Here is a 26,200-nt window from a genome sequence, read left to right on the forward strand (position 1 = left end):
TTCATTTTTTCATTATTGCCGATGTTTCAGATTTCTTTAGCTTATATCTTGGTCAAATGATAACCAATTGACAAGGAAAGACTACCGAGACACTCACCTTGACTTGCACTACAACCTTTGTTAAGAAAGTTAAGCATAATAACAACTTTCATTTTTTCATTATCATTTGCCTATATTGACTACTGAGTCCTGAGTCCCAACACTCGGAAGTCAGTAGTACCAGGTTTTGGGCTGTGGCACTTGACACTTGGTGAATTGTGTAATGAAATAAAAAATTTCATGTTATATACATTTTTTTGAGATTTGGTTTGCAGTTTTTGGTTTTTGAGTTTTGGGTTTCAAGTCTCAAGTCTTGGGCTTTGGGTTTTGGGCTTCAGCACTTGACACTTGGTGACTTCCATATGTAATCTTACACCATACAATGTGAAACTACTTGAGGTTGAGTGGTCATTATGCATGGTGCAGGCTAACAATGCACTCAAAGAATGTCATTATCACATCCATCTCTGCCACCAACTTTTATGCTTCAAGGCACAACAAATTTGTGGACAAAGTCTCAATACTCATGCACAAAAATCCATTCAAGTGGTTGAGCATTAGCTTGTCCTTAGTCACAAGAAGCATTCTTGTGCTCAGCAAGCACTCACTTGTCTATCAAGGCACCTGGACCATATGGGCTGGGAGCACAAGTTGCAGCCATTGAGGAAGTCTGACCTTTGGCCAATGGGGGATCTCAGAGGTTGAATGCAAAACACAGCAATCATGTCATGGATTTGGCATGTACATGGGATTCCTTTGGACAACAGTGATAGGTTGCAGGATTGTAAGTCATCAGTCATTATTACTATTTTTATTGCTCAGTGCATGTCTAGTGCTATGCATTGAATGGTGTAAAATGAGGGCTTGACACAACCAGTGGTTCGAAGAAATACAACTGCTCTTGGAGGAAATGTGTCACATCTTGGAGTTTCTCTATTGGCAGGTCAAGTGGTAGGATGAACAGGCAACGCTGCATGTGGCTGAGTGGTCTGAGGACATGGAGGGCTTGGCAGCATACACAAAATGTCAGGCTGCCATCCATCAATCCCTATCTATAAAATTCAGGGCATCATGGCACCATGTGACTACCTTGGTAAGCAAAAATCTGGATGATACCAAGGCTGATGGACTGGCAGAAGAAGGCCCCTCTATTGATGCACCCCCACACAGAGATCTTGATGAGATAGACTAATTAGGATGACTTCACTCCTGTACCTTGATGTGCAATACAACTTGTTTGATCTGAACTGCAGCTGTATTCAATGTGACTGATGCAAGGGTGACTGCTTGCTATATTAGACATGAGGATGCTTAGACTACATGGATGTATCACTGAGTGGACAACTAAATCAGAAGATGTATTCCAATTTTAGGCCTATAGGCCAAAGGGATACATCCATCCCCCATCATCAGGTGGCAAACCAGGGAAGTGTGGGCTTTTTGGGAATGGGGGGTCAGGTAAATAGGGTATTAGGTCCATGGCGCATTCCAGGTTGTCATCTTCCTGGAGGACATTGGGAGGGAAAATATTTTGGTCCAGACCAGGATGTCTGAGATGTTGGACAAGGCATGTTTGGGTATGGGCGTGTGGCCTGGGATATGACCTTGAGGGAGGTGATTTCCTTGTCTTTCATCTTGGTTGGATGAAGGATGTGGGTTTTGGGTGACAGGGATTTATACTGTTCCTTCAGGTGTAGTTGTTCTGGGTTTAGTCAGTTTGGGCTGTTCAGTGAGAGCAGCATGGCCAAATTCATCTCAGCCTCAATATTCATTGTGGCCTATTGCAACTCATCTTTGAATGTGATTTCTCAGGGGGTATGTGTTAGTGGTGGTATGAGTCAGTGCAATATCGGTCTTTTTACATGTGGGCATGAGGTCTGGGTGTGTCTGTTTTGTAAGTTGGCATGTCTTAGACATCTGTATCATTCATGTGTTTCATTTTTGGTCATTTCTTGAGGTGGTTGGTGTTAGAAGCAATGCCATTGGGTACATCAGGATAAGTATGAGTACAAGTGCATCCATTGTGACATTGGCCAAGTACACTCCTCCAAATGTCTTAAAGCAATATCTCTTTTTATTCCTGTTCTACCCATACTTACAATCTATACCTTAGCAGTAGACATCTCAGTTCCCTTCCAGATACTGAGATATATGTTCTATTATTTTTCCTATCTCTCAATAATGAGCTAACATGCACTTAGAATATATTTGTATAGGTACTACTTACTTACACACTGGATTCCCTTCCAGATACTGAGATAATATATTTGTATAGCTCTCTCTTGTCCTGTGTGCTTGCCTCTACTCACTAGAGGTTATGAGCCCTGCCATGGCCATGGAATCTACACTTCCCAGTACCAACTCCATGCTATTCAACATCCCAAAGCTCACCAATGACGGGAGCAATTGGATAACCTACAAGGAATGAATGTTGATGGCCATAGGTGCCCAAGGTCTGATGTGATGTGACAATCATGTTCAGGCTGGCCTGCTAGGACCCCATTCTGCAATTTCCATCCAGTCTGCACATCTCCTACCCATCTCTGATGCTTTCCTGCCATCTCTGCATCTCTGATGCATTGGACCTGCTCAGAGATCCCACACACTTGCCCTACCATGTCCAGTCCAGTCCTGCTTAACCCCACTGGTGCATAGTCAGTTATTTCCCATTACTGATTGAGTAGACAGTGTTATTACATGGATTCCCACTGGCCATAGTACCTTATGGCCTTTTACCTACGTATTATCAGACCCGCATTTTTGCTACTGCTTTCACCTATGGACTCCAGACTTTCATGTAGCTAATTATATAGGGCTGGGCAACCAGAATTACAATCACCACTTAGTATGAGAGAGAAATCCTTGATACTGGTCACCCCATACCAGGTCCTTAGAGTTATCCTTGCCAATATACCTGTTTACCCACTCTCCTTGACCTGACATGAGTGTCACTCATTCACTTGACCTTCCTTGACATCTCCAAGCTAGTCCTGACACTTTTCCTTCCCTTCCCTTACTCTCCTGCCATCTCTACATCTTCACACCTGGGGACCCAATTTCCTGTGCATTGGACTGTGCCCCATACCTTCAGACTTTTGACCTTTTGCATAGTACTGATTATTGAACTTGACTAGACAGTAGATCCCTCAGGTTGAATGTTCTTGCTTGCAAGTATAGCAGCTAGGCAGGATTAGTAGACATATATTGGCTAGGTATTCTAACAACTATCTAGCCAAGTTGTGTTATCCACAGCAATTTGTTGACAGTCATGCAGTAAAGCCCAAACCATTCACTATCAATCCAGCAACAAGTACCCCAAAGAAGTCTGATGGCTCTACGCCTACACAGACAGAGATCAATGAGTTAGATACAAAAATAGATGAGTACTACCAGAAGAACTCACTGGTTAAAAAACATATCTTCAGTACCATCATGGACCAGCTCCTACTCCACATACAGAAGCTTGAGGAGGCATCCATCATCTGGGCTGAGGTCTGCTGAATCCATGAAGACAAGACTGAGTTGGTGCAGATAGATCTGCATAGACATCTGCATGAGACCAGGTGTGACAAAGGGGCTGATATGAAAGCTCACTTTTCAGAGCTGCTAAGGCTCAGAGAGTCCCTAGCAGGGATGGGGGCAGCACTGGACTATCAAGACTTCCAGGCCATTATTCTAGGTTCCCTCCCTGAATCATATTGACCTCTACTATTGTCAATTAATGCCATGTCCAAAATCACACAGAAACCACTCACCCCTTACAAGCTTATCAGCATAGTCAGTGAGAGGTTTGAGCACCACCAGATCACCAACTGTCATAGCACAAAGAAGGGCACATCTAGTACATTCTCTGCCAAGACAGGCCAACCCAAGGGCAAGAGCCCAGCGACCAAGAGTGAGCCTAACCCAGATATCACATGCTTTAACTGTGAAAGAAAAGGTCATTACAAAACCGATTGTTGGAGGCCTTGAGGAGGGAAGGAAGGTCAGGGTCCTAATCAAAAGTCCAGGAGAGGAGGCCACAGCCAAAAGCATTCTGCAAATGCTGTCACTGATAACCCCCCCAATTCCTCCAAGAATTTTACCTTCACTTCATCAGACTTAGCAAGCATCACAGAGCAGCTAAATGTACCAAAGGAACATCAAGGAGCCATAATCAACTCTGGGGCAAGTGCTCATTTCTGCCCAGATTGAATGAAGTTTGAGAACTTTGTGTCCATCCAGCCACAAGACATACATATGGCTGATGGAACAAAAGTGAGTGCTGTTAGGAGAGGGAATGTCAAGTTAGAGTTGCCATTGGGAGATAAATGCACTATCATTACTCTCCACAACACTCTATACACCCCCCAGATGGTGTTCACATTGGTCTCAACAAACCATATTACAGCTGCTGGGCTAGCTGTCCATTTTCAAGGTACTATGTGCCAGATTCTTTCCCCAGGACCCAAACACTGCGTGATCACTGAAATCCCCTAGGTCAAAGGACTGTACACAGTCCTCACATGTCAGACCCATCAAGTGAATCTAGCCAATGTGAAACTCACTGTATGTAAGCTGCACAAGCAGCTGGGACATGTGTCCCAGCTTGCTGTCCTGGAGGTGATAAAGAAAGGCCTGGTCACCAGTATTGAAGTGAATGCCACATCCAAACCAGAATTCTGTGAAGCCTGCACCAAGGCTAAGGCCACATGCCACCTGTTCCTGAAGGAGAGTGAAAACCACACTGAAAAGTATGGCAATGTCATCCACACTGGCTTGTGGGGCCCTGCATGTGTGCAGAGCCTAGGAGGCTACCTGTATTACATGAGCTTCTCTGATGACTACAGCCATCAGATGGTTGTCCACTTCCTGAAGGAGAAAAGCCAGGCACTTACCTCCTATAAGCAGTATAAGGCCTGGCTGACCTACCAAAATGATGGTGTGTGCATTAAGACCTTGCGCTCTGATAGAGGGGGCAAGTATTTGAGTGAGGAGTTCAACAAGCACCTGCAGGCACAGGGCATTGAGAGGCAGCTGACAGTACATGACTCACCTCAGCAAAACAGTGTAGCCAAGCACCTGAACTGGACACTCATTGAACATGCACACATGATGCTTTTGGCATGCAACTTACCCAAGTTCCTATGAGGAGAAGCTATCAGCTACACGACATGGCCCAAGAATTGCTTACCTTCATGAGCAACCCCCAGGCACACACCACACAAGCTAGTGACTGGACAACATCCTAGCCTCAAGTTTGCCCACAAGTTTGGCACCCCAGTGTTTGTCCACCTCCAGGGGACTAGGAAGCTGGACACTAGGGCAGAGGAGGCCCTGTTCATTGGTGTAGACCACCAGAGCAAGGCCTACCAATTCTATTGGCCCCAGAAGAGGAGGGTTTCAGTAGAAAGGAACGTGGTGTTTGTCCCAGCAAACACATTGGTGGCAACAGACATACCAGATGAGGGGGAGTCACACCCATCAGCAGCAACAACAGGAACACTAGCCACAAGTACCATCCAGAATGCCTTGCCCCCCACACCTTCTACTCCTCCTATGCAACCCAGAATCCTTGAACTGCCACCAGCACCTCACCCAACTCATGTGACCTACCCACCAGGGTACTACACCACATTGAACAATGGTGAATTAGTGACTTTAGCTGCTGAAGCAGAGCCTGAGCCAGCAGCAGAGGAACAGGACAAACAACTCACCCACCTATATGCCCTGGCCACAGTAGAACCAGAGCCAACACTCCAACAAGCTCTCAATGGACCAGACACTGAAGAGTGGAAAGAAGCTATAGGGTATGAGTTGAGTCAGTTGGGGAAGTTGGGCACATGGGAAGTTGTAGATGCACTGGCAGGTGTGAACCTCATCCCATGCCACTATGTCTTGGTAACCAAATGTGGTCCAGACAGCAAGAAATTGAAACTACATGCTTGGTTAGTAGCTAATGGTCAATGTCAGCAGATGACACAACTGACTAGTCGCCCACTAAAAAGGGTTCTTCTTCTGCTGTGCTCAATGATGAGGACGAGCTCAAGTATACTATGATCAAGTAGGTTGAAGTGATCATCTTTCTTGGTGACTTCTTTATCTTGGCTTGAACTGTATAAATGTACTACATCATTGTCTTACAAATATCCATGAATCATATCTTGTCTCAGTGTCTTTGAGCGGAGTTGGGGATTGGCACTTGCACCACTATGATGTAGTATACTAAGTAGAATAAGGCAAAATAAGCACACTGACATTTTCCTGATGTACTGTAGAGATACGCACCTAAGTTTGTCACACCGTCACACGCCCAGCGAATCGAACCTATTTTGTGTGACAGTCACACCAATTTTGAGGCCAGTCGAACCTAAACTGTGACACACGGTAAAAACATGAAAAAAAGTCTGACCTTGTACTGAGTGTTTGCCATGTGTCTGCGCTTGCTACAGCCCCCAACCTCAACTTCCTTAGACCTATTCACTGTAGATTGAAGCTCTGTGTCATCCACTGGCAGGCTCTGCCTAATGGTCATCGAACCTAAGCACAGCGTGTCACACGTCACACACCCCCTGCGAACCTTCGAACCTAACGTTCATTTGGTCACACCTCAATAGGGCCGAACCTAAGTGCGTATCTCTACAGTAATGGTACATTGGCTTAATTTGCTTCAACATCTTGTGATTTAAGGCCTTCATGTCTCCCTAATTGCGAGTAGGTATACACAACCATTTATATTCTATCTAAAATCTGAGCCGTTGCAATCACCAGTCAATCTTCTTGTGACTGCTACCCCGACCCCCGAAGCCCCACCCAATCTGGTTCGCTAGCTTGATCGCAACGCCAAGGTCTGACGCAAATCTACCAACACACCATCAGGTCAGGTGTTCACTTATCTCACGAGGATACACTCACGCCCAAACAGTCGCCGGGTTCTTTTGGAATTGTCGTCCAACCAGTATGACGTCGGCTTGGCCTTTGTCAAGCACTTCTTGGGCGATCTTGCCATTGGTGATTGACCCGACAGACCCGACAACAAGCTTATCCCCAACAGCTTGTTTGACTGCCTGTGCGAACGGCGCTTGGTAGGCCGGTCCGGATTTCATGATCGCTTGTGGGTGGTTGCCACCGCTGGAGACGTCGAGGAAGTCAACACCATGCTCGGCAAGAATACCAGCAAGTTTGACGGTATCCTCGACACGCCACGATGATACATTTGGAAGCGCTTCTTCGAGCCACTCAGTCGCGGAAACCCTACGAGGCACCATTCAGATCAAGCAAGAACATCTTACGGACTCAGAAATACCTTAGGAAGAGAGGCATGTCTTCAGGGATGACGTCGCGGATAGCATCCACGACCTCGAGAGTTAAACGAATGCGGTTCTCGAAGCTGCCACCATATTCGTCTGTGCGCGTGTTGCTGATAGGGCTCAAGAAAGAGAATAGTAGGTAGCCGTGTGCGTTGTGGATTTCAATGACGTCAATGCCAGCTTTCAGCGCTCTCTTCGTAGTCTCTACAAATGCGACAACGATCGCCTTGATCTGCGCCTTCGATAGTTCCTTAGGCACAGGGAACGTGCCATTGTAAGGGACCGTGGAAGGCCCCCATACATTGTCTGGCCACCCCCCTATGCTCTTAGTCGCTGCAAGACCCGTATTCAACCACGGCACAACGGTGGATGCTTTCCGGCCGGCGTGGGCAAGCTGAATGCCAACCTTTTGATTTTGTGAATGGGCAAACTCGACTATCTTGCGGAGGGGCTCGATTTGGCTGTCTTTCCAAAGTCCTGCGTCGTCAGGAGTGATGCGACCCTCTGGGACAACCGCTGTGGCTTCGATTATAGAGAGACCAGGACCACGCGTGAAGATGCCGCCCACTGAATGCCATGAGTACTTCTATCATGCTTGAGATTTATAAACTTACGGTGGGCTATATGCCAGGACGTGAAATGACCGTCGTCTGCAGAATATTGACACAGTGGAGATAGCTGCACGAGATTGGGATGAGACACCGAGTCATCGATCGATATGATGACTCACGAAGATACGGTTGTGAAATGTTGTCCCTCTAATCTTGATGGGCTGGAACAGCTTTGGTATACGAGTTCCATCAGGCTGGGGGTTGAATGCTGTACCCGCAGCAGGGACTTGCGCAGGGGTAAAGTATGGGATGGCGGGTGCGGGCTTGTTTGCTGGAGGTTGCATGTTGAGGGGTGGTGAATAATCAAGTGTGCGACGAACATATCTTTCATGCTATATATACCAACTGGCGCCCACCTAATGTGCTTGTGTCTCAGGATGTCGGAATCCCACCAGATTATTCAGCGCAATTCTTAGTGAGACGCAGTAGCGATAACCATGCTGTTGATTATAGCAGAGCTTCGAAAATAACATGCATATAAATAGACGAAGTGATTGCTACGAATACAAAAAACTAGTCCTGGCCAGGTAAACTTAGAATGTGAAAATAGGACTGAACTTGCATACCATATACATCATTCTTGTCCTTCGACTATATCCTTTCGACCAGTTAGGAGGCAAGCGGAGACCATGGACACCGGGGAAATGACTCTCCACAAAGGAGTTCAAGAAGTAAAAAATTGTAAGAACCAGCCCGAGAGTAGTCTGAATCGAGTTTCACGATCCACAAAGGATACGCGAGCCACGAAGTGAACTCAAGGGTAAACCGGTGCTATCGCATATATCCCTCATACGCAAGGAGGGCGACATGGTAAGGTAGTCACCTCCAGCCATAAGCGGTTATTCATGAAGCTGAGCGGAGACGCTCATCCGTAGGGTAGACACCATGGAAGGATACCTCGACTGCAGTCTGCATGTACACCAAAACAAAGGAGAGATCCTAAGGGCAACGAAAGTACATGACATCTATTGATGTAGGTGGGAAGAATGTACCGCGGCAAAGGCCCAGAGACTGGGTCTCAGCAGATGTGAGACTGCTCCATGTCCCTGAGCGCTGTCTTGACAAGCGCGCGCGCGATAGGACTGCTACACGATGGATACAGTTTGCCCGATCCCCGCGACATTTTCAAAGCCTCTCATTCTCACCCTCCTCTGCCGTGACAGAATCTTGGGGACATGAAATGGAGCTGCTTTTCTGGTACGTCGCGCAGCATGTTACAACTAGGCTCCGCTAAAGCTGAACGAGGGGGATTGAAATACTCAGACCTTAGCCCGCTCATAATTATGGGTGCATGAAGCAACCTGTACGTGATGAGCATTCGTGGCCTTCGAGCTGGTTGAAGAAAAGAATTATTTTGAAGTCCGCCTAGCTTATAACCACACTCGGCGCTTAACTGGGCGCTAATATCGAGTTATTACTGAGCACTGTACTTCATCCTCCCGATATCCGCCCACGGAAACCTCACAATGATCCACACAGAACTTCATGACCAGCTCAGGAGACTTCCGCATAACATACGAAAGGGACCTTCTAGATCACATCGAATACCGATCGTCCAAACCTATCAAGGCTTATGAGAAATGGTCGGATGTGAACGACATCTACACCATCATCAAAACAGTCGAAAGGTCCATCGGGGCAAGCGGTGATTTGGCCGAATTTCGACAAACCGTACGAGAAACCGAAGTTGATCACTTATGCACAGTTGTACGATGTCCATGACGTAGCGGTCAGCAACCTTTCAGCAGCGAACGAGAAACATCGATAGATTGTGTATTTTGTATAGTGTACTTACAAGTTGAATTTAAACAACTTCGTCGTCTCGATATAAAAATTGACTTAAGATACCAGGGTCGCTCGTTTCATATTTTTCTTGCCTCCTGGACTATGCTTGCTTGGGATAGATAGCATTTTTTATGGCAATTCTGGTACGCATATATAGGTGTTGTTTGGCTTTGGAACGTCCGTCTTGAGTGGGGTCTATTCAAATGTATTTATTGCAAGGGGGTATGGCACCAAGGGGGTCTACGATCCAATAGACCGCATGTATGAGGTCCGAGATCTGATATCTGACCTGGCAGCTGTGCAAGGACTTCGTTTCGGCGGGCATGCCCATGTACGGGCTCCTTGACTTTTTATATAATATACAAAACTCAGATGATCGTCAATCGACAAGTACACCTATTGATTCCACTTTGCAACTTTGTTGTACAACAAGACGTATGTCATACTACAGTACTAGCAGTATGCACAGCGCATACCATGACCCAACTGCTTCTAATCATCGTTGATGTAGTAAACCCCTGTGGGCTTCACAACCAAAGTCTCCGCCTTGTTATCAGATGGTTCCGACGACCTCCTCAACACGAAGGCCACTTGCCAGTGGCTTCGCTTCCACAATTCGTACTTCCCTGCCTCGATATCATAGAATCCAAGACCCCCCGTGTCACCGTTGTCGGCGGTGATGCGGGCAGAGATCGTGTATTTGGTGTTGTTGAAAATGCCAATCTCGGTCTCCGTGGCTGCCAGTGTGCTCAGAATGATTATTAGGAACTGGCTGTAAACCTCTGAACGTACCTTTGACAGACATTGTGTGTAATAGTAAAGAGATTTGGAACAAGTGTTCAATGTAGCGATAAAGATCCCTGGGGAATGAATCAGAAAGGAGAACGAATGAAACTTGGCAGGCCTTGGACTCACTCAGAGTAATCAAAGGAGCGATGGGGAGCTACCTTCAAGACTCGTCACGTATTTATACGCATGAACTTGAATGAATTCTTTCGGAGCTCAGATTCAAAGCTCACATATTCCCCCAAGTTATTGTCTGGTGGGTTTTGCACGATCTTACCGTTATGGTTTAGATTATCAGAACCCGACGAAGCAGCCGACCTTGGAAAAAGAGGGGTTCGGATGTGAAACGAGTAGTACTGGCAGGCGATTCGTCATCATTCTTGCTGTCATTGTGATTTATGTGTGTAATGTACCTTTGGGGTAAATCATGTGGCCCATCAGGGGTTCCCAGCGCGAAGTCTGGCAATTATGAGTCAGATCCGAACATGCTGCATGGAAGCATGACGGTGATTACGTCTCAAATGTTGCTCGCAGCCTGAGTGGCACTCGCACAGGTTTGAGGGTGTTGGACAGTGTTACGAACACATTTCGGGGTTGAAATATAAGGACTATGATATTGTATTCCTAGCCATGAGTCAACTGCATGTGTTCGTTGATGAAGTTGTGATTGACTCCGCACAGTATCACTAATCCAACGACCACGTAAGTAACTGCCACTGGCAGGATCATGGTACTCAACTTGAACCAAGATGGCAACATCGTGTGACGTAAGGTGATCGGTCAATCGACCATGCTGCCATGACTTACGTTGAAAGTTTGAGCTGTTCCTGCGAAGCCTTTGTGCCATGGGGAACAAAGAGGTCCTCGGGCCCGGGGAAAATTTAAATGCCGAGCCGACTCTGGCATGTAATGGCCGGAGTTGATGTAATTCAATATAAGGGTTCACTAACTGCCTGACAGTCATGGGCAACTGAAGCTGCAGTCCCAACTTGAAATTCCTGTAAGCTATCGTGAGCAATGATTCGCCATCAGAGCATAAAGATACCGCACATCCCATACTGGGGGCGGGTATTAATATTGCGACGGCTTTGAACACTTTTGCGAATGCTCGGCGTTACAGCATGACGGAGTGGACACCATTGACACCGAGCAAGAGCATACATCAGAGCTGCATAGCATAACAGGGTAGATACTGTAGTGGGGAGATCTGGCGCAGGTCATGGGGAGTGCCAGGGGTCCTAGGGCAGTAGCAGGAGTTCTAGCTCGTAGTCAGTCCTCGATAGATAGAGCCCTCCGCCATAGAGGTTTGGCCTGGGTTTCCCTTGCAGTCCGTGCCCGTTCCAATACGAATCGCCAGAAATGCGTCCTTATGTGTTAGATATAGACTCTAGCGGTAGAAAGAAGGGGTGCGATGTAAAAAGACGCCACGATGTGCGACACGGACAAGGGGCTAATTATGGGTGTGCATCATGATCGGTGGAAGATAGCTCGTGGTAGGTGAAGCAATAGCTTCACCACGCGGAGATATTCTGCATTGGATGCCCAGAAGAGGATAGTGACTGGTGGCATGGCATAACGCTCGAGAGAGTAGCCGCAATCGGCGTGAAGATGATGAAATCAAGTAAAGGGATGGAGTGGGAAGGGATGAAGGTTGAGTATAACCCGTGGCAGATCGGGGAATGTCTATTCCCACTGTGGGAGGGAGATGTGCAGAGGTACATGCGCAGAAAGAAGAGAATGTGCAGACAGTGGGTGATGGAGTGAACAAGCAGCATCACGATAGCCCATGATAAGTCGAGCAATTGCTGATTCAAGTTCGACAACCTTCTGACCCACCACGAGGTACCTCGCGTCGAATGCAAGGGATGTAGACTCTAGAGGCCAAAAGGAGGGTAGTACGCTGCAGATAGACACCACGATGTGTGACATGATAACGGATTAGCTATGGGTGAAGATCGATGAAGTATAGCTTGTCGGAGGTCGAGCGATCGCTCGACAAACGAAGCACAGCCTACCATAAGGTATTCTGCGTTGGATACAGGAGAGACCTGAACATGAAGAAGAGGTCAGTGGACGATGGTCCCGAGAGCGTAGCTGTTGTATTGTAGCCAGCGTTCAAGGTGAACTGAAACAAGCGGAACAAGCGTGAAGGGATGAAGCATAAATGTACACGTGAATCGATGACGAAAACCGCGAGGTATTCTGCACTGGATGAAAGGAACAAGTGTGAAGGCGCATAAAGAAGACAATGCGGAGCGCACCATACGATGGCATGCATGTGATTGTCGCAGCGCTGAAGACGGTGATGGAGTAAACGAGCCTAGGCGACGAAATCTTTGTGGGAGCCGTCCGGGAAGAAGGGGCAAGAAATGGACGACGCCATACTTCCAGCAGATGGCTAGAACAAACAACGACACAACAACGGCGTTCCGTTCGTTGTCAATGTCCTGATCCGGTACATAAATCAATAAACAGCGTACGATATGAATCATGAGGTTGGCGAGCCTGCTTACTTCGATAAATCATCCAGTATTTGTCCTTGATCTGATGAACGTTTGGATGGTGAGAGTGCGACTCTGAGCGAGGAGATCCTGTTTGTATGAATACTATCGTATCGACCACAGGGAATTCGATGAAGTTCAGTGGAGCGTGAAAGATTCCCAGGAGAACATCAAGAAGAGGAAGACAGGCTCCTTGTGAATGAGAAGAAGCGTGTCATGCAAATCACCAGCCACGGGCACGTACGACATCATATGGCGGACTCGTCGGATAGGCAATATTACATCGACTTGAAGCATACTACCAGCCTTCGAGACTAGTATTTGTGAGTGGGCCTACTTCTCTGAAGACATCCTGTACACACCCATATATATATACTTGAAGCAGAGTGGGTTCTGAGAGTGATAGGCGCTGAGCACCTGGCTTGATAGTGGTGCAAAAACGGGAGCAATGATAGAGGGTACGTTTGATGTTCTGTGACGTCAGTGAGGATTGTACGAGGATTCAGAAGCGCAGACATACCTACACCGACGTGGCCCACAAGTCGAAATCAATCCCGCACTCGCAAATTCCAAAGAACACAGTCATGTATCCCACTCCAGTCTAAGTCCTGAGCACGAAACCGTCCTAGAACAAAGTACTTCAGTTTCAGAGACGCACTATGTATTCACTCACTCCCGGATGCAGAAAGTCCGGCTGCCAGGGTGAAACTACAGTATGGAGGCCAACATCATCCATGTACAGAGAGTATCATCTAGCGACTCGTGCACGCAAAAAAACTGGTGTATTCGAGTGAACGCCTAGAGTAATTGTTGTATTGACAGTGCGTCGCCAATATTCAGGACTATTCAGTAAGGTCCCTGTGAAATGCGATGTTCACAACCAGCTAGTGATGTGGATGTGTGAAATCATGGATAGCTTACAGTGAAGTCGCGAATAAACACAGATGATTCTTCCCGTCTGTGAAATGCAGCGTACGTGGCGGCAAAACGACGAAGATAGTAGAATTTGGAAGTAAAAGAATGCAATTCGGGAGGCATGTGGGACACCACACATGTGACGTGCAATAGGGACTGGCCGTCGATGAAGTATAGCTTGTGGTAGATTGAGCAACGACTGGCCATACTCATACTCATACTAACACGAGGTATTCTGCGTCGGAAGGGAAAGAAGAGGGTAGCAGATACATTAATGTCACTAGGAGATAAAGGACTAGCCATGGATGAGTATCATTATCGATGCACCGATGAAGGATAACTCGTAGTGGGGTAACGAAGCAAAACTCATGTAGTGACCACTGACCACACTACAAGGTATTCTGGATTGGATGGCAAGAAGAGGATGGTAGACGTTGGCACGACATTGCATGGTGCGTTTGTATTGCAGCCAATATTGGAGTGCGAAGGAATGAAGCTTGAACTCGAGTACATATAGGTGACTTCGAGCTCGTGGTGGATCGAGAAATATTTGTCACCAAATAAATTTCGCCCATCGTGGGTGGCAAGGGAGATATGGGAGATAATTCCCGCGCTGCATTTGGAAATATCAATATTCGTGCGCCAACCCTAATCGGAAGATGCGGCATGCTTAGATCCATTCTATCCAGGCCAATGGCGCAGCATTGGAATATATATCTCGACCATAGTCAGGACAATGTTTATTAACATTGACGTAGATTTATATTCAACAAACACGACGACATTTGGTAAGTAGCACGCATTTGTGCTCCCCAAAAAAAAAATATCTCCCGAATATCTCGCCAAGTTCTTGCCGTCAAGAGTAGAAATGCTTTACTCATGGGCAGAAGGTAATTGTGAACTCAGCATTGAGAGAAGAGCTGCAGGTGAATAGAGAGGTTGCGTCGTCGTATGCATAAGCATATGCATCGGGACAGTTGTCCTCTGCATACAGGTAATCAGCCACCTGCAGACAAGCAACAGCATGACGACACTTACTGAAGTAGCTGTAGTATTCAACGCCTGACGAAGGACACGTAGCAGGCGTGTCATACTGGCCACTGCAGCAGTTGGGAGAGTTTGCTAGGTGTTTGGATAAGGAGTTTGCGTGGTTCGACGGGAGATAACTCTTACTTGGATCACCATCGAGGTCAGCTTCGCATGCACTCTTGCACCCAACAGGGAAGCCGGTGGAGTCATAAGGGCCTTGGAGAGCTGCTGGACCTGTGTGCGGAAAGTTTATCAGAGATTTGAACGCAGCTGAAGTGCAGTTTGCTCACAGTCAGGCCCCAGATCTACAGGGCAACTTGGAACCCCACACCCAACATTATTTGTGACACTGACGGGCAAATTATACCCGTCGACAAGAGATACTATGATAGGAAGTTAGCCTGATTGATGACCTTAGCTTGAATCTTAAGCACCGTCAAAGTAGTCAACGCCCCCTGCACCCAAAGTGAACTCTGCAAGACTGGCAGGTGGGACACCCTGATAGCAGAGCATTCAGTAAAATAAAACGACTTGCAGCAAGCGTGCTTACTGTGCCGGTGGTAGGGTCGCACACCAGTCCCCCATTGCAACCACCATCAAGGCAAGAGTTCGGGCCGGGGTCGGTGGTGAAGTCACAGTCACGACGTCCCTATCATAATATGAAGGGGTGAAAAAGGAGGGTAGATTTAAGAAAAACCAACCCAGATTCGTCCAGCAGTCCAGTCGCTTGGGACCTGTTATCAATCAGTCAGTCGGACAAGCCAAGACCGATGGATCATTATATGTACCTGGAAGGTGACCGCAGTATACTCGCCGGCCTCCCAGCTAGTTGAGAATCAGCTCAGGTTCAAATAGTAGATGTTAAATGCATACCCAGTCGTGTAGCTAGGGCAGTGTGCCAGAGCCCGTGAACATCTAATTAGTTGTTAGTGAACATACCATCGTTTATCCATCACGAGTAGAAACATACTGCAGGCCTACATTTGCCTCTTCATTATTAATGCCGAGGGTAGGAAGCACATGGACATACCAAATGGTGAAAGGACATGCGTTATACACAGTAATGGTACGCTGAGCAAGCGCTGTTGACGCCAGAGCAAGGGAAGAAAGAAGATACTTCATGATCAAATCTGTAATTAAACCAAACTGTGAAGATACCGTCACCATGCTCCCAACTGCCCTCTTTATATCTTTTAGCCAGCGCTTGAGAATTTCCACAACAAGCGCAAAATACACGAATAGCATGGAATATTAGATGGACCTCTGTGAAATGGAGTCACATCAAGTTAGTTGCATGTGATCAAGGGCATACGACGCCAGTCTGGGGGAGCAGGATCCAAAATGGAGCATAGCGCGGAGCCGAATCCGTCGCACTCTATCATACCTCTGGACACTAACACATGTGATACCAGCAGAGGGGGGGAGGTCCAAGCTGTCCATATCCATCTTTAGCTAACAAAAAGTCATCAAATGATGTGCGAGATGTACGATTCCACAGGACCGGGAAAATATATCAGTAATTCCTACACCCGTAGCAGATACTCAACCCTGGCCGCGCCGAGGTGGAAGATTTGCCTGGAGGTGTAATGGATTTCAGCATTCAGGTGTTCTGAGTAGTGAGGGACTTTGATTCCCCTTGCACCTAAACCTCCAAACGATGCTTGAAAACGTTCGTGATGCATGAGACCAGGGTACATGCCACCAAGGTCTCCATTATGGTCGCCAACACATGACACAGTCCGAGATGCATGCGCGTAGATGCTATAAAAAGGATGGTTATCATTTATACGGTGATCAAAACTGATGCAAAAAAGCGCTAGGGGGTAGCTTTGAAGGCAACTAGTATCAGAAAGTAGCATCATAGGCTCCATATAGACAATTTGCAGTGTGTTGCATATGAAACTGCAGTGCGAGTTTTGGGAAAATTCAGCTTCGCTGCCTTTAGCGGGACTTTTGCTTTCCGCGCGCATGACTAGGTAGGATCACCGTGGGTGTGCGCCACACAGAGCCGAGTCGGCATCCAAAAGCGACGCCACAGCGCGTACCAGCCAAAGGGGAAATTTTGACACCTCCCGTGAACTTTACCAGGAATACCTGCAGGTTCCTTGTGTAACTGTAGTGTCGTTGAGAAGTTAGAATAAACGACGACTCGGGCACAACAACGCCGTTCGTTGTCTTTGATAGATCCAGCCATACAACGTTTGCTCTTGCTCTGATTTGAACGTTCGGATTGGTTTAGTGACAGTACAATATGTGATATCCGAGCTCTTCATAAACTCTGGTGATCGGCATTCGATCATCCCAAGTGAGGAGATCCAGGTGGTATCATACTGGTATCATGTCATACGCGGCCCGGGAAATCCGATGAAGTTCGGGTTCTGCATGGAACGCGCGAGAGATTCTAGCCAAAGGCACGCATGATCCCATGATCCCATATACTCATAGGGAGGCGACACTGCACGGACACCCAATGTTTTTTCTATTCCAATCTATTGAGGATAGAACCCTATGTAGGACGGTACTTTCTAGTCTATGGGACCCCTTTATCTCTGAAATAGCGAATGCCCCTGATGCTGAGACGTACCCCCATCAGTCCGCCGTTCCCGCCGGTCGTTTTAGACGCGCATTTCAATGAAGACGAGAAGAATCTATTTCTGCTGTGAGGTGGTGGGCTGCTTGCGGTGATGCAAACGCTTTTCCCGTCCGCTTTCGCAGATTATTACATAATGAGCGTCATTGAGAATCCGTGTAGACGAGATATTAGGTATGTGATTATAGCAGTTTGTTTCGGTATTGATTAGTCGTGGCTTTGAGTTCTTGGTGTACAGGGTGTTAGATTTCGTGAGTTTGATAGTATGCTTCTGCGACTGCGGTTCAGTTCTTTCGTTTTTTGGATAATGGGACCTCACCGAATGTGGCTTTCAGGCGCTGCGTGGGGTTGACACTATTAGCGTGCTAAGTGTGGGATTGCTTCGGGGTCGGTTAGAAGATGGGGAATGGATGAAGCGTCACGTCCTAGTGCGCATTGGAGGGTGTCTCTCTCTCTCTCATAGTAGGGGCATTTTAGCGTAAAGTGGTGAATTGATTCTTCGTCATATGGGCAGTGTAGGCAGTATGGACTTTTGACTTTGTTGATGCGATAGGAGGTGGCGGTTAAGGGGGACGTGCTGGGATCGAAGTGTCATGAGTAAACCTGTTAGTCCCTTGGGGGACACCCAATGTTAACATCCCGCGAGACGGCTTCCGAGTTAAGCGGGGGGTGTACATTGGGTGTCCGCGCATGACATGCATTGTGAGTGGACTCGGTACTAGTAAGTACTTCTATCTGAACGTCCTGCACAGACAGACAGATAGACATAAATATGTGTGTGTTTGAAGCGAGAGTGTGTTCTGGGGATGATACGCACTAAGCACCGGCTTGATAATGGTGCAGGAACGGAAGCGGTGATAGAGTGTGTTCTATGTAGGCTCTGGCATCAGTGAGGATAGCACGAAGATTCAGAAGCGCAGCCATACTGACGTGCCTGCGTTCAGGCCCACAATATATAAGTCAAAGTCAATCCCAAATTTCAAGAACACTTGAAACTTACAAGTCATGTAACCCCTACTCAAGCCGTTCTAGAACCAAGTACTTCAGTGTCAGAGACGCACTATATGTACATGACACGCACCTTTGGACCCAGAAGGAAAGCCCTTCCGACGCCAGTGGCGGAGGCTCGGGTGAGGCTCTTTAACATCATGCGCATAGTGTACGCAACAAAACCGGTGTGTTCGAGTGAACACCCAGAGTAATCGTTTGGTACTACCAGTAAATGACTACTCGGAGGGATCACCACTGCAGAGGAATAGGGATGGGGTTCTGCGAGGCGTTCATTATCAGCTGAGCTAGTGATGAAATCATGGATGGCTCACTATAAATACAGCTGCCAGTGACTTCTTTTTGTCTGAGATCTAGCGTTGGCGGATCCGCGAAGTACTAGGACCAAAGCACGAGTGAGATTCACAACGAGTTGCAGGGCACCGCATGTATGATGTCGGAGATAACGATGATGATCGATGAAGAATATCCCGTGGTGGGTTGAGTGATATGAATGTTCTTACATCACACCGAACCACCACGAGATATCTGCGTCGGATGCAAGGGTTGATGATGTATATAGACGCACAAAAGAAGAGGGTAGTGCGATGCAGGGAGATGAGGAACTAGTCGTGGACGAGCATCATGATCGATGAAGGATAGCTCGTAGCAGGTTGAACAATTGGTCACTTCATCCATCCTTGTATGAGGCATTCTGCATCGGACGCAAGGGATCATGCATATGATGTACGTATACTCTAGAGGTAAAAAGAAGGGGTGGTGCGATGTAAAAAGATACCACAATGTACGACGCGGATAAGGGGCTAGCTATGGGTGTGCATCATGATCAATGAGGGATAGCTCGTGGTGGGTGAAGCAATAGCCCCAGCACCCGGAGGTATTCTGCATCGGATGCCAAAAAGAGGATAGTGACTAGCGGCATGGCATGACGCTTGGGAGAGTAGCTGCAACCAGCGTTAAGATAATGAAATTGAGTAAAGGGATGGAGTGGGAAGAGATGAAGGTTGAGTATAACTCGTGATGGATCGGGAAATGTCCACTTTCACTGTGAGAGGGAGATGTGTAGAGGTAAATGCGTAGAAAGAAGAGAATGTACAGGCGGCGGGTGGTAGAGTGAACGAACCAAAATAAGCATCACATCGAAGAAGGATAGCCCATGATGGGTCGAGAAATTGCTGATTCAAGCTCGACAATCTTTCAGCCCACCATGAAGTACCCCGTGTTGAACGTAAGGGACGTAAACTCTAGAGGCCAGAAACAGGGTAGTGTGGTGTGATAAGGGACTAGCGAGGGATGCCGATGACTGACGAAGTATAGCCTGTGATAGATTGAGCGATCGCTTGACAAACAAAGCATCACCTACCACGACGGCTCTTCGTTGGATACAGGAGAGACCTGACCATGAAGAAGACAGTGTATGGTGGTGCTTGAGAGCGTAGCTGTTGTAGTGCAACCAGCGTTCAAGGTGAGCTGGAATAATCGGAATGAATGTAAATGGATGAAAAACAAGTAAACACATAGCTCACGGTGGATCGATGACGATAACTGCGAAGTATTCTGCATTGAATGAAAGGGGGTAAGTGTGAAGGCGCAGAAAGGAGAAAATGTGGAGCGCACCATACGATGGCGTGCAGGTGATTGTCGCAGCGCTGAAGATGGCGATAAAGTAAACGAGCCTACGCGACGAACCTTTGTGGGAGCCGTCCATGAAGAAGGTGCAAGAGACGGACAACGTACTTCCAGCGGATGGCTAGAACAAACAACGGCGTTCCGTTCGTTGTCGATGTCCTGGTCCAATGTATCAATCAAAAAACAACGCACAATATTGACGTCGGCGAGACCTGCTTACTTTGATAAATTTGTTCTGATGAACATTTGGATCGGTGTGGTGAGAGTGCGACTTTGAGCGAGGAGATCCTGTTCGTCTTGATACCGTTGCATCGAACTCGGGAATCCGATGAAGTTCAAGTTCTGTGTGGGGCGTGAGAGATTCCGCAAGTAAACATCGAAGACGGGCTCATGGCATGTGAATAAGAAGCCAAAGCGTGTCATGCACATCACCAGCCACGCGTCATATACATATGCTGAACTCGTAGGATAGGCAATATTAATGGTACCAAAAGATCTCATCCAGCATGCATTGCAAGTGGGCCTACTTCCCTGAAGACGTCCTGCGCACACCCAGATATATATACTTGAAGTGAGAGTGATAAGCGCTGAGCACCTGACTTGATAGTGGTGCAGGAAAGGAAGCAATGGTAGATCTAGGTGTGTTTGATGTTCTGTGGCGTTAATGAGGATGATTTAGAAGCGTGGGAATTCGCATTCAGGCCCATAGTCAAAATCAAAACCAATCCCGCACCCGCGATTTCCAATGAACACTTGCTTACAAGTCATGTATCCTGGTCTAGTCTAAATCCTGAGCACGAAGCCGTCCTGGGACCAAGTGCTTCGGTTTCAGAGACGCACTATGTAGTTTAATTACTTGTGGGTGCAGAAAGTCTGAAACTACAGGCTCGTATGAGGAGATTCGCTGATGTACATGTACAGAGAGCCTCTAGCACACAACAAAACCGGTGTATTCGAGTGATCGTTATATTGACAATGCGTCGCCAATATTCGGGACTACTCTAGGAGGTGACTGCCGAGGAGGTCCCTGCGTCGGATGCAAGGGATCGCGATATAGGGAAGAAGAGGTTGATGTGATGTAGACACGATGTGGGAGATAAAACTAAGGATTAACCATGGATGAGTACCATTTTTGATGAAGGATACCTCGTGAACTCAGAATTCATGCGGGCAAAGCTCGTACCACTACGAAGCATTCTGGATTGGATGGAAAGAAGAGGATGGTAGACAATGGCATGACATTGCATGGATGTTGAGTGAGTGGATGAAGCTTGAGCTTGTGCCAAAACCCACTGTGGGAAGGGAGATAGACGCTCTAGCTTTGGGGCGACATACTTGTATAGAAATGGCAAAAATGCGGCATCAAGAACGAACGTGTGGTTAATTTCATCGCCAATCAAATCGCGTCGAATTGTTTGATCAATGACTCGGATGGCGTGTTGTTGATGTAGGATCTGGTGTAGGTGTCATGGATTCGGGGGGTCTGCTGGTGTTATCTGACATGGCGAAGCTGGCGCCAGCGGAGTGACTCAATTGATGAACCAAATTGAGCATGCATCCTTCAAAAACTAGTCAATCCGATCAACTTATCATAAGCCATATAAACCTGCTATAAGCAATCCACTCTTTGGACTGCTTTTCGACCATGGATACATTCGCAGAACCATACACACGCGCAGGAGACGACATTTCACTCGATGCAGTCCGTGATCATGTTAGAGCACTCGAAGCACGACACAAAGCCAACGGTGTCCAATTATCAGGCCGCATCATTCATGTCTGCCATTATCTTCCTGTAACTTGCACCATCACTTCCGCCGCTGCAAGAGATGGCGTACTCAGTCCACCTCCCACACCTCCTCGTGTTCTTACAGATGTACCACCAAGCCCATCCGAGGAACTTCCTCCACTCGCTCTACCCACCCAGCCTGAACGTTGGAAACTAGCTCCACGCTACGGACACAGCGCAATGACAAGCGGTATTCGTAGTCTCAGCGTCACACACGAACAAATCATTCTTGGATGGACGGGCGACATTCTATCACCCGCTGCTCCACCCGATGGGAATTCTTCTCCAGATGGTCATTCACTCCACTTTCGTTCATCATACACCACACTAACACGTCTCCACAGGTGACGTCAACCCCTCCACTGGTGAACGCGTCCCTTCTGTTCGCGACCGTGTTCCATCTTCTCGTATCTCTCAAGAGGACAAGGATGCGCTCGACGACGAGCTCGCTCATTACATCGGGCTTGAACAAGAAACCGGTAAACCGATCAGTTATCTTCCACTCTGGATGGAAGACAACGTCGCACACGGTCATTACGATGGATACTGTAAACAAAGTTAGTCCTTAACTATATCAGGCACACCTCTTCTTGATCTACCTCCATCATCTACTTTTGGTCCTTCTCACCTCGCTTTCCATACTTCTTTCCTTCTTTGGTTCACCTCCTTCACCTTTCTTTTCCTTTGTCCTATCCTGTGTTTCTCCATTCCGTTGGCACTTTGATCGTATTTGATTTCATGTATTTACCCATCTCGTCTAATCTCCTTTATCTTCGACTTCGACTTCCCAACTTTGTTCTCGCTTCTTATTACTACCGGCCCGGGGCGCCTTCTAACCGTTGCTAACTCCCACCCAGCTCTATGGCCCCTCTTCCATTACCTCCTCTGGCAGGACGTAGCAACAGAGCATGCCAGTGCCGACGCTAATTACGAGTATTATGAACAGGTGAGTTCGGTTGGTTTGATCCGATCATCTTGCCGCGTTTAACCATACACCAATAGGCCAACCAAGCATTCGCAACACGCCTAGCTAGTGTCCTCAAACCAGGGGATCTCGTTTGGGTCCATGACTACCATCTCCTCCTAGTCCCCCGCATGCTCAGAAATGCAATGCATTCCGGTGCTGTGAGCGGCGTGGGCGGGGAGAATGGCGGAGACGTGTGCGTATTTCATCGATCGAGGAGGACATAAGTGCTAACATATACACCACAGCATCATCGGTCTATTCGTGCATACGCCTTTCCCGAGCTCGGAAGTGTTTAGATGTTTACCACGTACGTCCCTCTCCATTCCCTTTCGACCCACCAATCAACCCCCTATCCAGGCCGCAAAGAAATTCTCGACGGAATGCTAGGCGCCAACCTCATCTGCTTCCAGACCTACAGCTACACCCGCCACTTCACCTCCACCTGCGTTCGCGTATGCGGGTACGAAACTACTAGTAAGGGTGCTACAGCTGCCTCTGCTAGCGCGTCTCGGAGCGCGAGCGTTGTCCCTCGTAGCACGACTGCAACTGGGATTGAATTCACCCGTAGTGGAAAAAGCAAGAAAGGTGGAGCGGGCGTTGAGAAATATGTCGGTATCGATGTACAGGGACATGTGGCTGCTGTTACGCATTGCCCGGTGGGGGTGGATGCGGAGAGAGTTGCGAGGGATACGTGAGTTTTTGTTTTTGTTTTTGTTGAAGGGTGCTGATGGATACGCACGCACTCAAACCAGCCTCCGCGCAGGCGTCCAACCGAAACTCGAAGCACTCCGCGCCCTCTATGCAGACAAGAAGATCATCGTAGGAAGGGACAAGTTGGATGTCGTCAAGGGGGTTTTGCAAAAGGTGATTGTTCTTTCTTAAGTGGTTGTATCGTCGTTGATTGGTTGCTTCTCGTACCATCGTCCAACCTGACAATATAACACCAGCTCCGCGCGTTTGAGAAGCTTTTACATGATTACCCAGAGTGGCAGCGCAAAGTCGTGCTTATCCAGGTGTGTCCTGTCATCTGGAGCAATACCCAAATATCGATGAATGATAAACACTGGTTGCAGGTGACATCCCCCGCGTTAACAGACTCTCCAAAGCTCGAGCGTCAAGTCTCCGAACTCGTCGCGCATATCAATGGAGAGTATGGGAGTTTGGACTTTATACCCGTACATCACTAGTGCGTGCACTTTTATTATGTCTTCACATGTCTGAGTTTTTGCATCACATTTACTTTCACATAACCTCTACAACGACTCCAACAGCCACCAGACCCTCCGAAAAGACGAATTCTACGCGTTGTTGAGCGCTGCAGACCTCGGAGTAATCACGCCCCTCAGGGACGGAATGAACACGACCTCGATGGAGTTCGTGATCGCACAAGAGCGCACGAAGCGCTCTCCACTCGTATTGAGCGAGTTTATGGGTATCAGCCAGCACATGGCTGATGCGCTCCAGGTGAACCCTTGGGATCTTGGGGTGCGTATGCATCTGCCTACTCAGACCGTATTTGTGTTATTGACGGCTGTGTCGTGATAGGATGTAGCAGCTGCGATGAACCGCGGGTTAGTCATGTCGGAGGAGGAGAAAGCTTCGAGACACGCTGCGTTGCACTCGGTCGTGACCACTCACACCTCGCACACGTGGGCTGCGGTCCTTGCCAAGATGCTGCTTTCGCAGATCAACGGACAAAATACTGCACGTCAAACGCCTTACATCCCTAGAGACAGTCTCAAGGAGCTGTATGATAACGCCGGGAAGCGTCTGTTCTTGTTCGATTACGACGTGAGTGGCGGATGGGGGATACAGGACTCGTAGTTGACATTTGACGGATAGGGCACGCTCACGCCGATCGTCAAGATGCCATCAATGGCGCTTCCTTCTCCCGATGCACTCACAGCCCTCGCAAAACTGACATCTGACCCAAACAACATCGTATACATCGTATCCGGCCGTGACCAAGCGTTCCTCGAGGAACACCTAGGCCATCTCCCGCGTCTCGGGATGAGCGCAGAGCACGGAGGATTTATCCGTTCGCCTGATAGCGCTGTATGGATGAATTTTACCGCTAGTCTTGATATGAGCTGGATGGAGGAAGTAGCGGAGATCTTCAGGTATTATACAGAGCGTACAACTGGGAGTCATATTGAGATGAAGAAGAGCTCGATTACGTGGCACTATCGTTCAACTGATCCCGAGTGGGGGTGCGTGTGTTTGTGTTTTATTTATTTATTTCGTTGGGCTAATGAGTGATGGGTGGGTTATAGACAGTTCCAGTGCAGGCAGTGCCAGGATTTACTGGAGAACAACGTGGTACCAAAGAGGCCGATCGAGGTGCTCGTGGGTAAGAAGAACCTAGAAGTGAGGCCTATCGCCGTGAACAAGGTCTGAATACGCGGTCTTTGATACACGTGCATACTGACGATTCATGCAAGGGTGAGATCGTCAAGCGTATATTATACCAGAACCCTGGAGTCGAGTTCATCTTTTGCGCTGGTGACGACAAGGTTTGTTCCATCCCTCCTCCATCTCACTAACTTACTCACCCTCCAACAGACCGACGAAGACATGTTCCGCGCCCTCCTCCTCTTCCCCCCTTCCTCAACCGGCAAAGCGACGATGGAACCCCCGCTCTCAGTGATGCTCGTCGATAACACCAAGGAGCACAGCGACGTCGAGCTTGCGGTGTCTCCCGAAGCTGTGTTCACGACTGCCGTTGGACAGAGCAGCAAGCGGACGCTTGCGAGTTGGCATGTGACGACGCCTGAGGAGGTGGTGGAGCATATGTTGTATTTGGTTGGGGAGGTGCCGAAGGGGGAAGAGGTGAAGGGGTATCTGTGAGTCTTGCATTGTGCCTTGTGAATCGCGTTGCATGCCTTGCGAATCGTGCTGCAGTATAGAATTTTTTCGTTTTAAAATGTTTGTAGAAGGTGTTAAGAACATTCATGTACTTGTACATGTCCCTAGAATGTCTATAGACCAATGATTATTTGTTTTGCAAGATGTCGTTGATTTTTGGGGTCTGGAGAAGAGCGAGGTTAATCGGACCCGTACTTACCTTGCTATTGGAAAAGTAAATCCAGTAGGCCTTTCATGAAGCAGGATGACTGAAGATTCCATCCTGACCTTTTTTCCTAACGAGATATTCTTCAATGTATATCCGTGAGCAGCGTAGATCAGCCTACTTAGATTTTTACTATTGCGCGATGTCCGGCATGTGGGTTGGTGGCACGCATCGACCATACCTTGAAGTGCT

At 47.8% G+C, this 26,200-nt stretch overlaps 5 protein-coding genes across 5 annotated transcripts; 1 reads left to right on the top strand and 4 right to left on the bottom strand.

Moving 5' to 3' along the window:
* Positions 1-6,782: 6,782 nt before the first annotated feature.
* On the bottom strand, positions 6,783-8,360 carry BJ212DRAFT_1533372 (uncharacterized protein; the record flags this gene model as incomplete). Its single annotated transcript, XM_041341788.1, has 5 exons — positions 8,059-8,360; positions 7,943-8,006; positions 7,325-7,895; positions 6,934-7,272; positions 6,783-6,879 (listed from the first exon to the last, which is right to left on the bottom strand). Exons 1-5 carry the CDS (start codon positions 8,221-8,223, stop codon positions 6,783-6,785), a joined length of 1,236 nt encoding a protein of 411 aa, XP_041197758.1. The 5' UTR covers positions 8,224-8,360.
* A 1,856-nt stretch (positions 8,361-10,216) lies between these two features.
* BJ212DRAFT_1476580 (uncharacterized protein) lies at positions 10,217-10,529 on the bottom strand (the record flags this gene model as incomplete). Its single annotated transcript, XM_041339391.1, has 2 exons — positions 10,217-10,461; positions 10,517-10,529. The coding sequence occupies 2 exons, from the start codon at positions 10,527-10,529 to the stop codon at positions 10,217-10,219; spliced, it is 258 nt and encodes an 85-aa protein (XP_041197759.1).
* Positions 10,530-14,803: 4,274 nt separating this feature from the next.
* BJ212DRAFT_1444749 (thaumatin) lies at positions 14,804-16,669 on the bottom strand (the record flags this gene model as incomplete). Its single annotated transcript, XM_041337997.1, has 9 exons — positions 14,804-15,048; positions 15,100-15,189; positions 15,246-15,338; positions 15,390-15,453; positions 15,506-15,604; positions 15,657-15,689; positions 15,744-15,780; positions 15,986-16,071; positions 16,658-16,669. 9 exons carry the CDS (start codon positions 16,667-16,669, stop codon positions 14,804-14,806), a joined length of 759 nt encoding a protein of 252 aa, XP_041197760.1.
* A 2,637-nt stretch (positions 16,670-19,306) lies between these two features.
* Positions 19,307-19,764, bottom strand: BJ212DRAFT_1326120 (uncharacterized protein; the record flags this gene model as incomplete). Its single annotated transcript, XM_041334594.1, is given in 4 exon segments — positions 19,307-19,416; positions 19,434-19,436; positions 19,531-19,587; positions 19,614-19,764. Coding segments are annotated over 4 exon segments (172 nt in total), but the record flags the coding sequence as incomplete, so codon positions are not given.
* A 1,588-nt stretch (positions 19,765-21,352) lies between these two features.
* Positions 21,353-25,947, top strand: BJ212DRAFT_1326130 (trehalose-6-phosphate phosphatase). Its single transcript, XM_041334595.1, is given in 15 exon segments — positions 21,353-21,441; positions 21,457-22,263; positions 22,316-22,528; positions 22,829-22,917; positions 22,974-23,131; positions 23,184-23,245; positions 23,296-23,629; positions 23,691-23,802; positions 23,886-24,124; positions 24,210-24,423; positions 24,484-24,729; positions 24,781-25,148; positions 25,212-25,329; positions 25,380-25,451; positions 25,501-25,947. The coding sequence occupies 14 exon segments, from the start codon at positions 21,828-21,830 to the stop codon at positions 25,783-25,785; spliced, it is 2,946 nt and encodes a 981-aa protein (XP_041197762.1). The 5' UTR covers positions 21,353-21,441; positions 21,457-21,827; the 3' UTR covers positions 25,786-25,947.
* Positions 25,948-26,200: the final 253 nt, after the last annotated feature.

The sequence above is a fragment of the Suillus subaureus genome (genome assembly GCF_016647635.1).
Source record: "Suillus subaureus strain MN1 chromosome Unknown BJ212scaffold_4, whole genome shotgun sequence".
NCBI lineage: Eukaryota > Fungi > Basidiomycota > Agaricomycetes > Boletales > Suillaceae > Suillus > Suillus subaureus.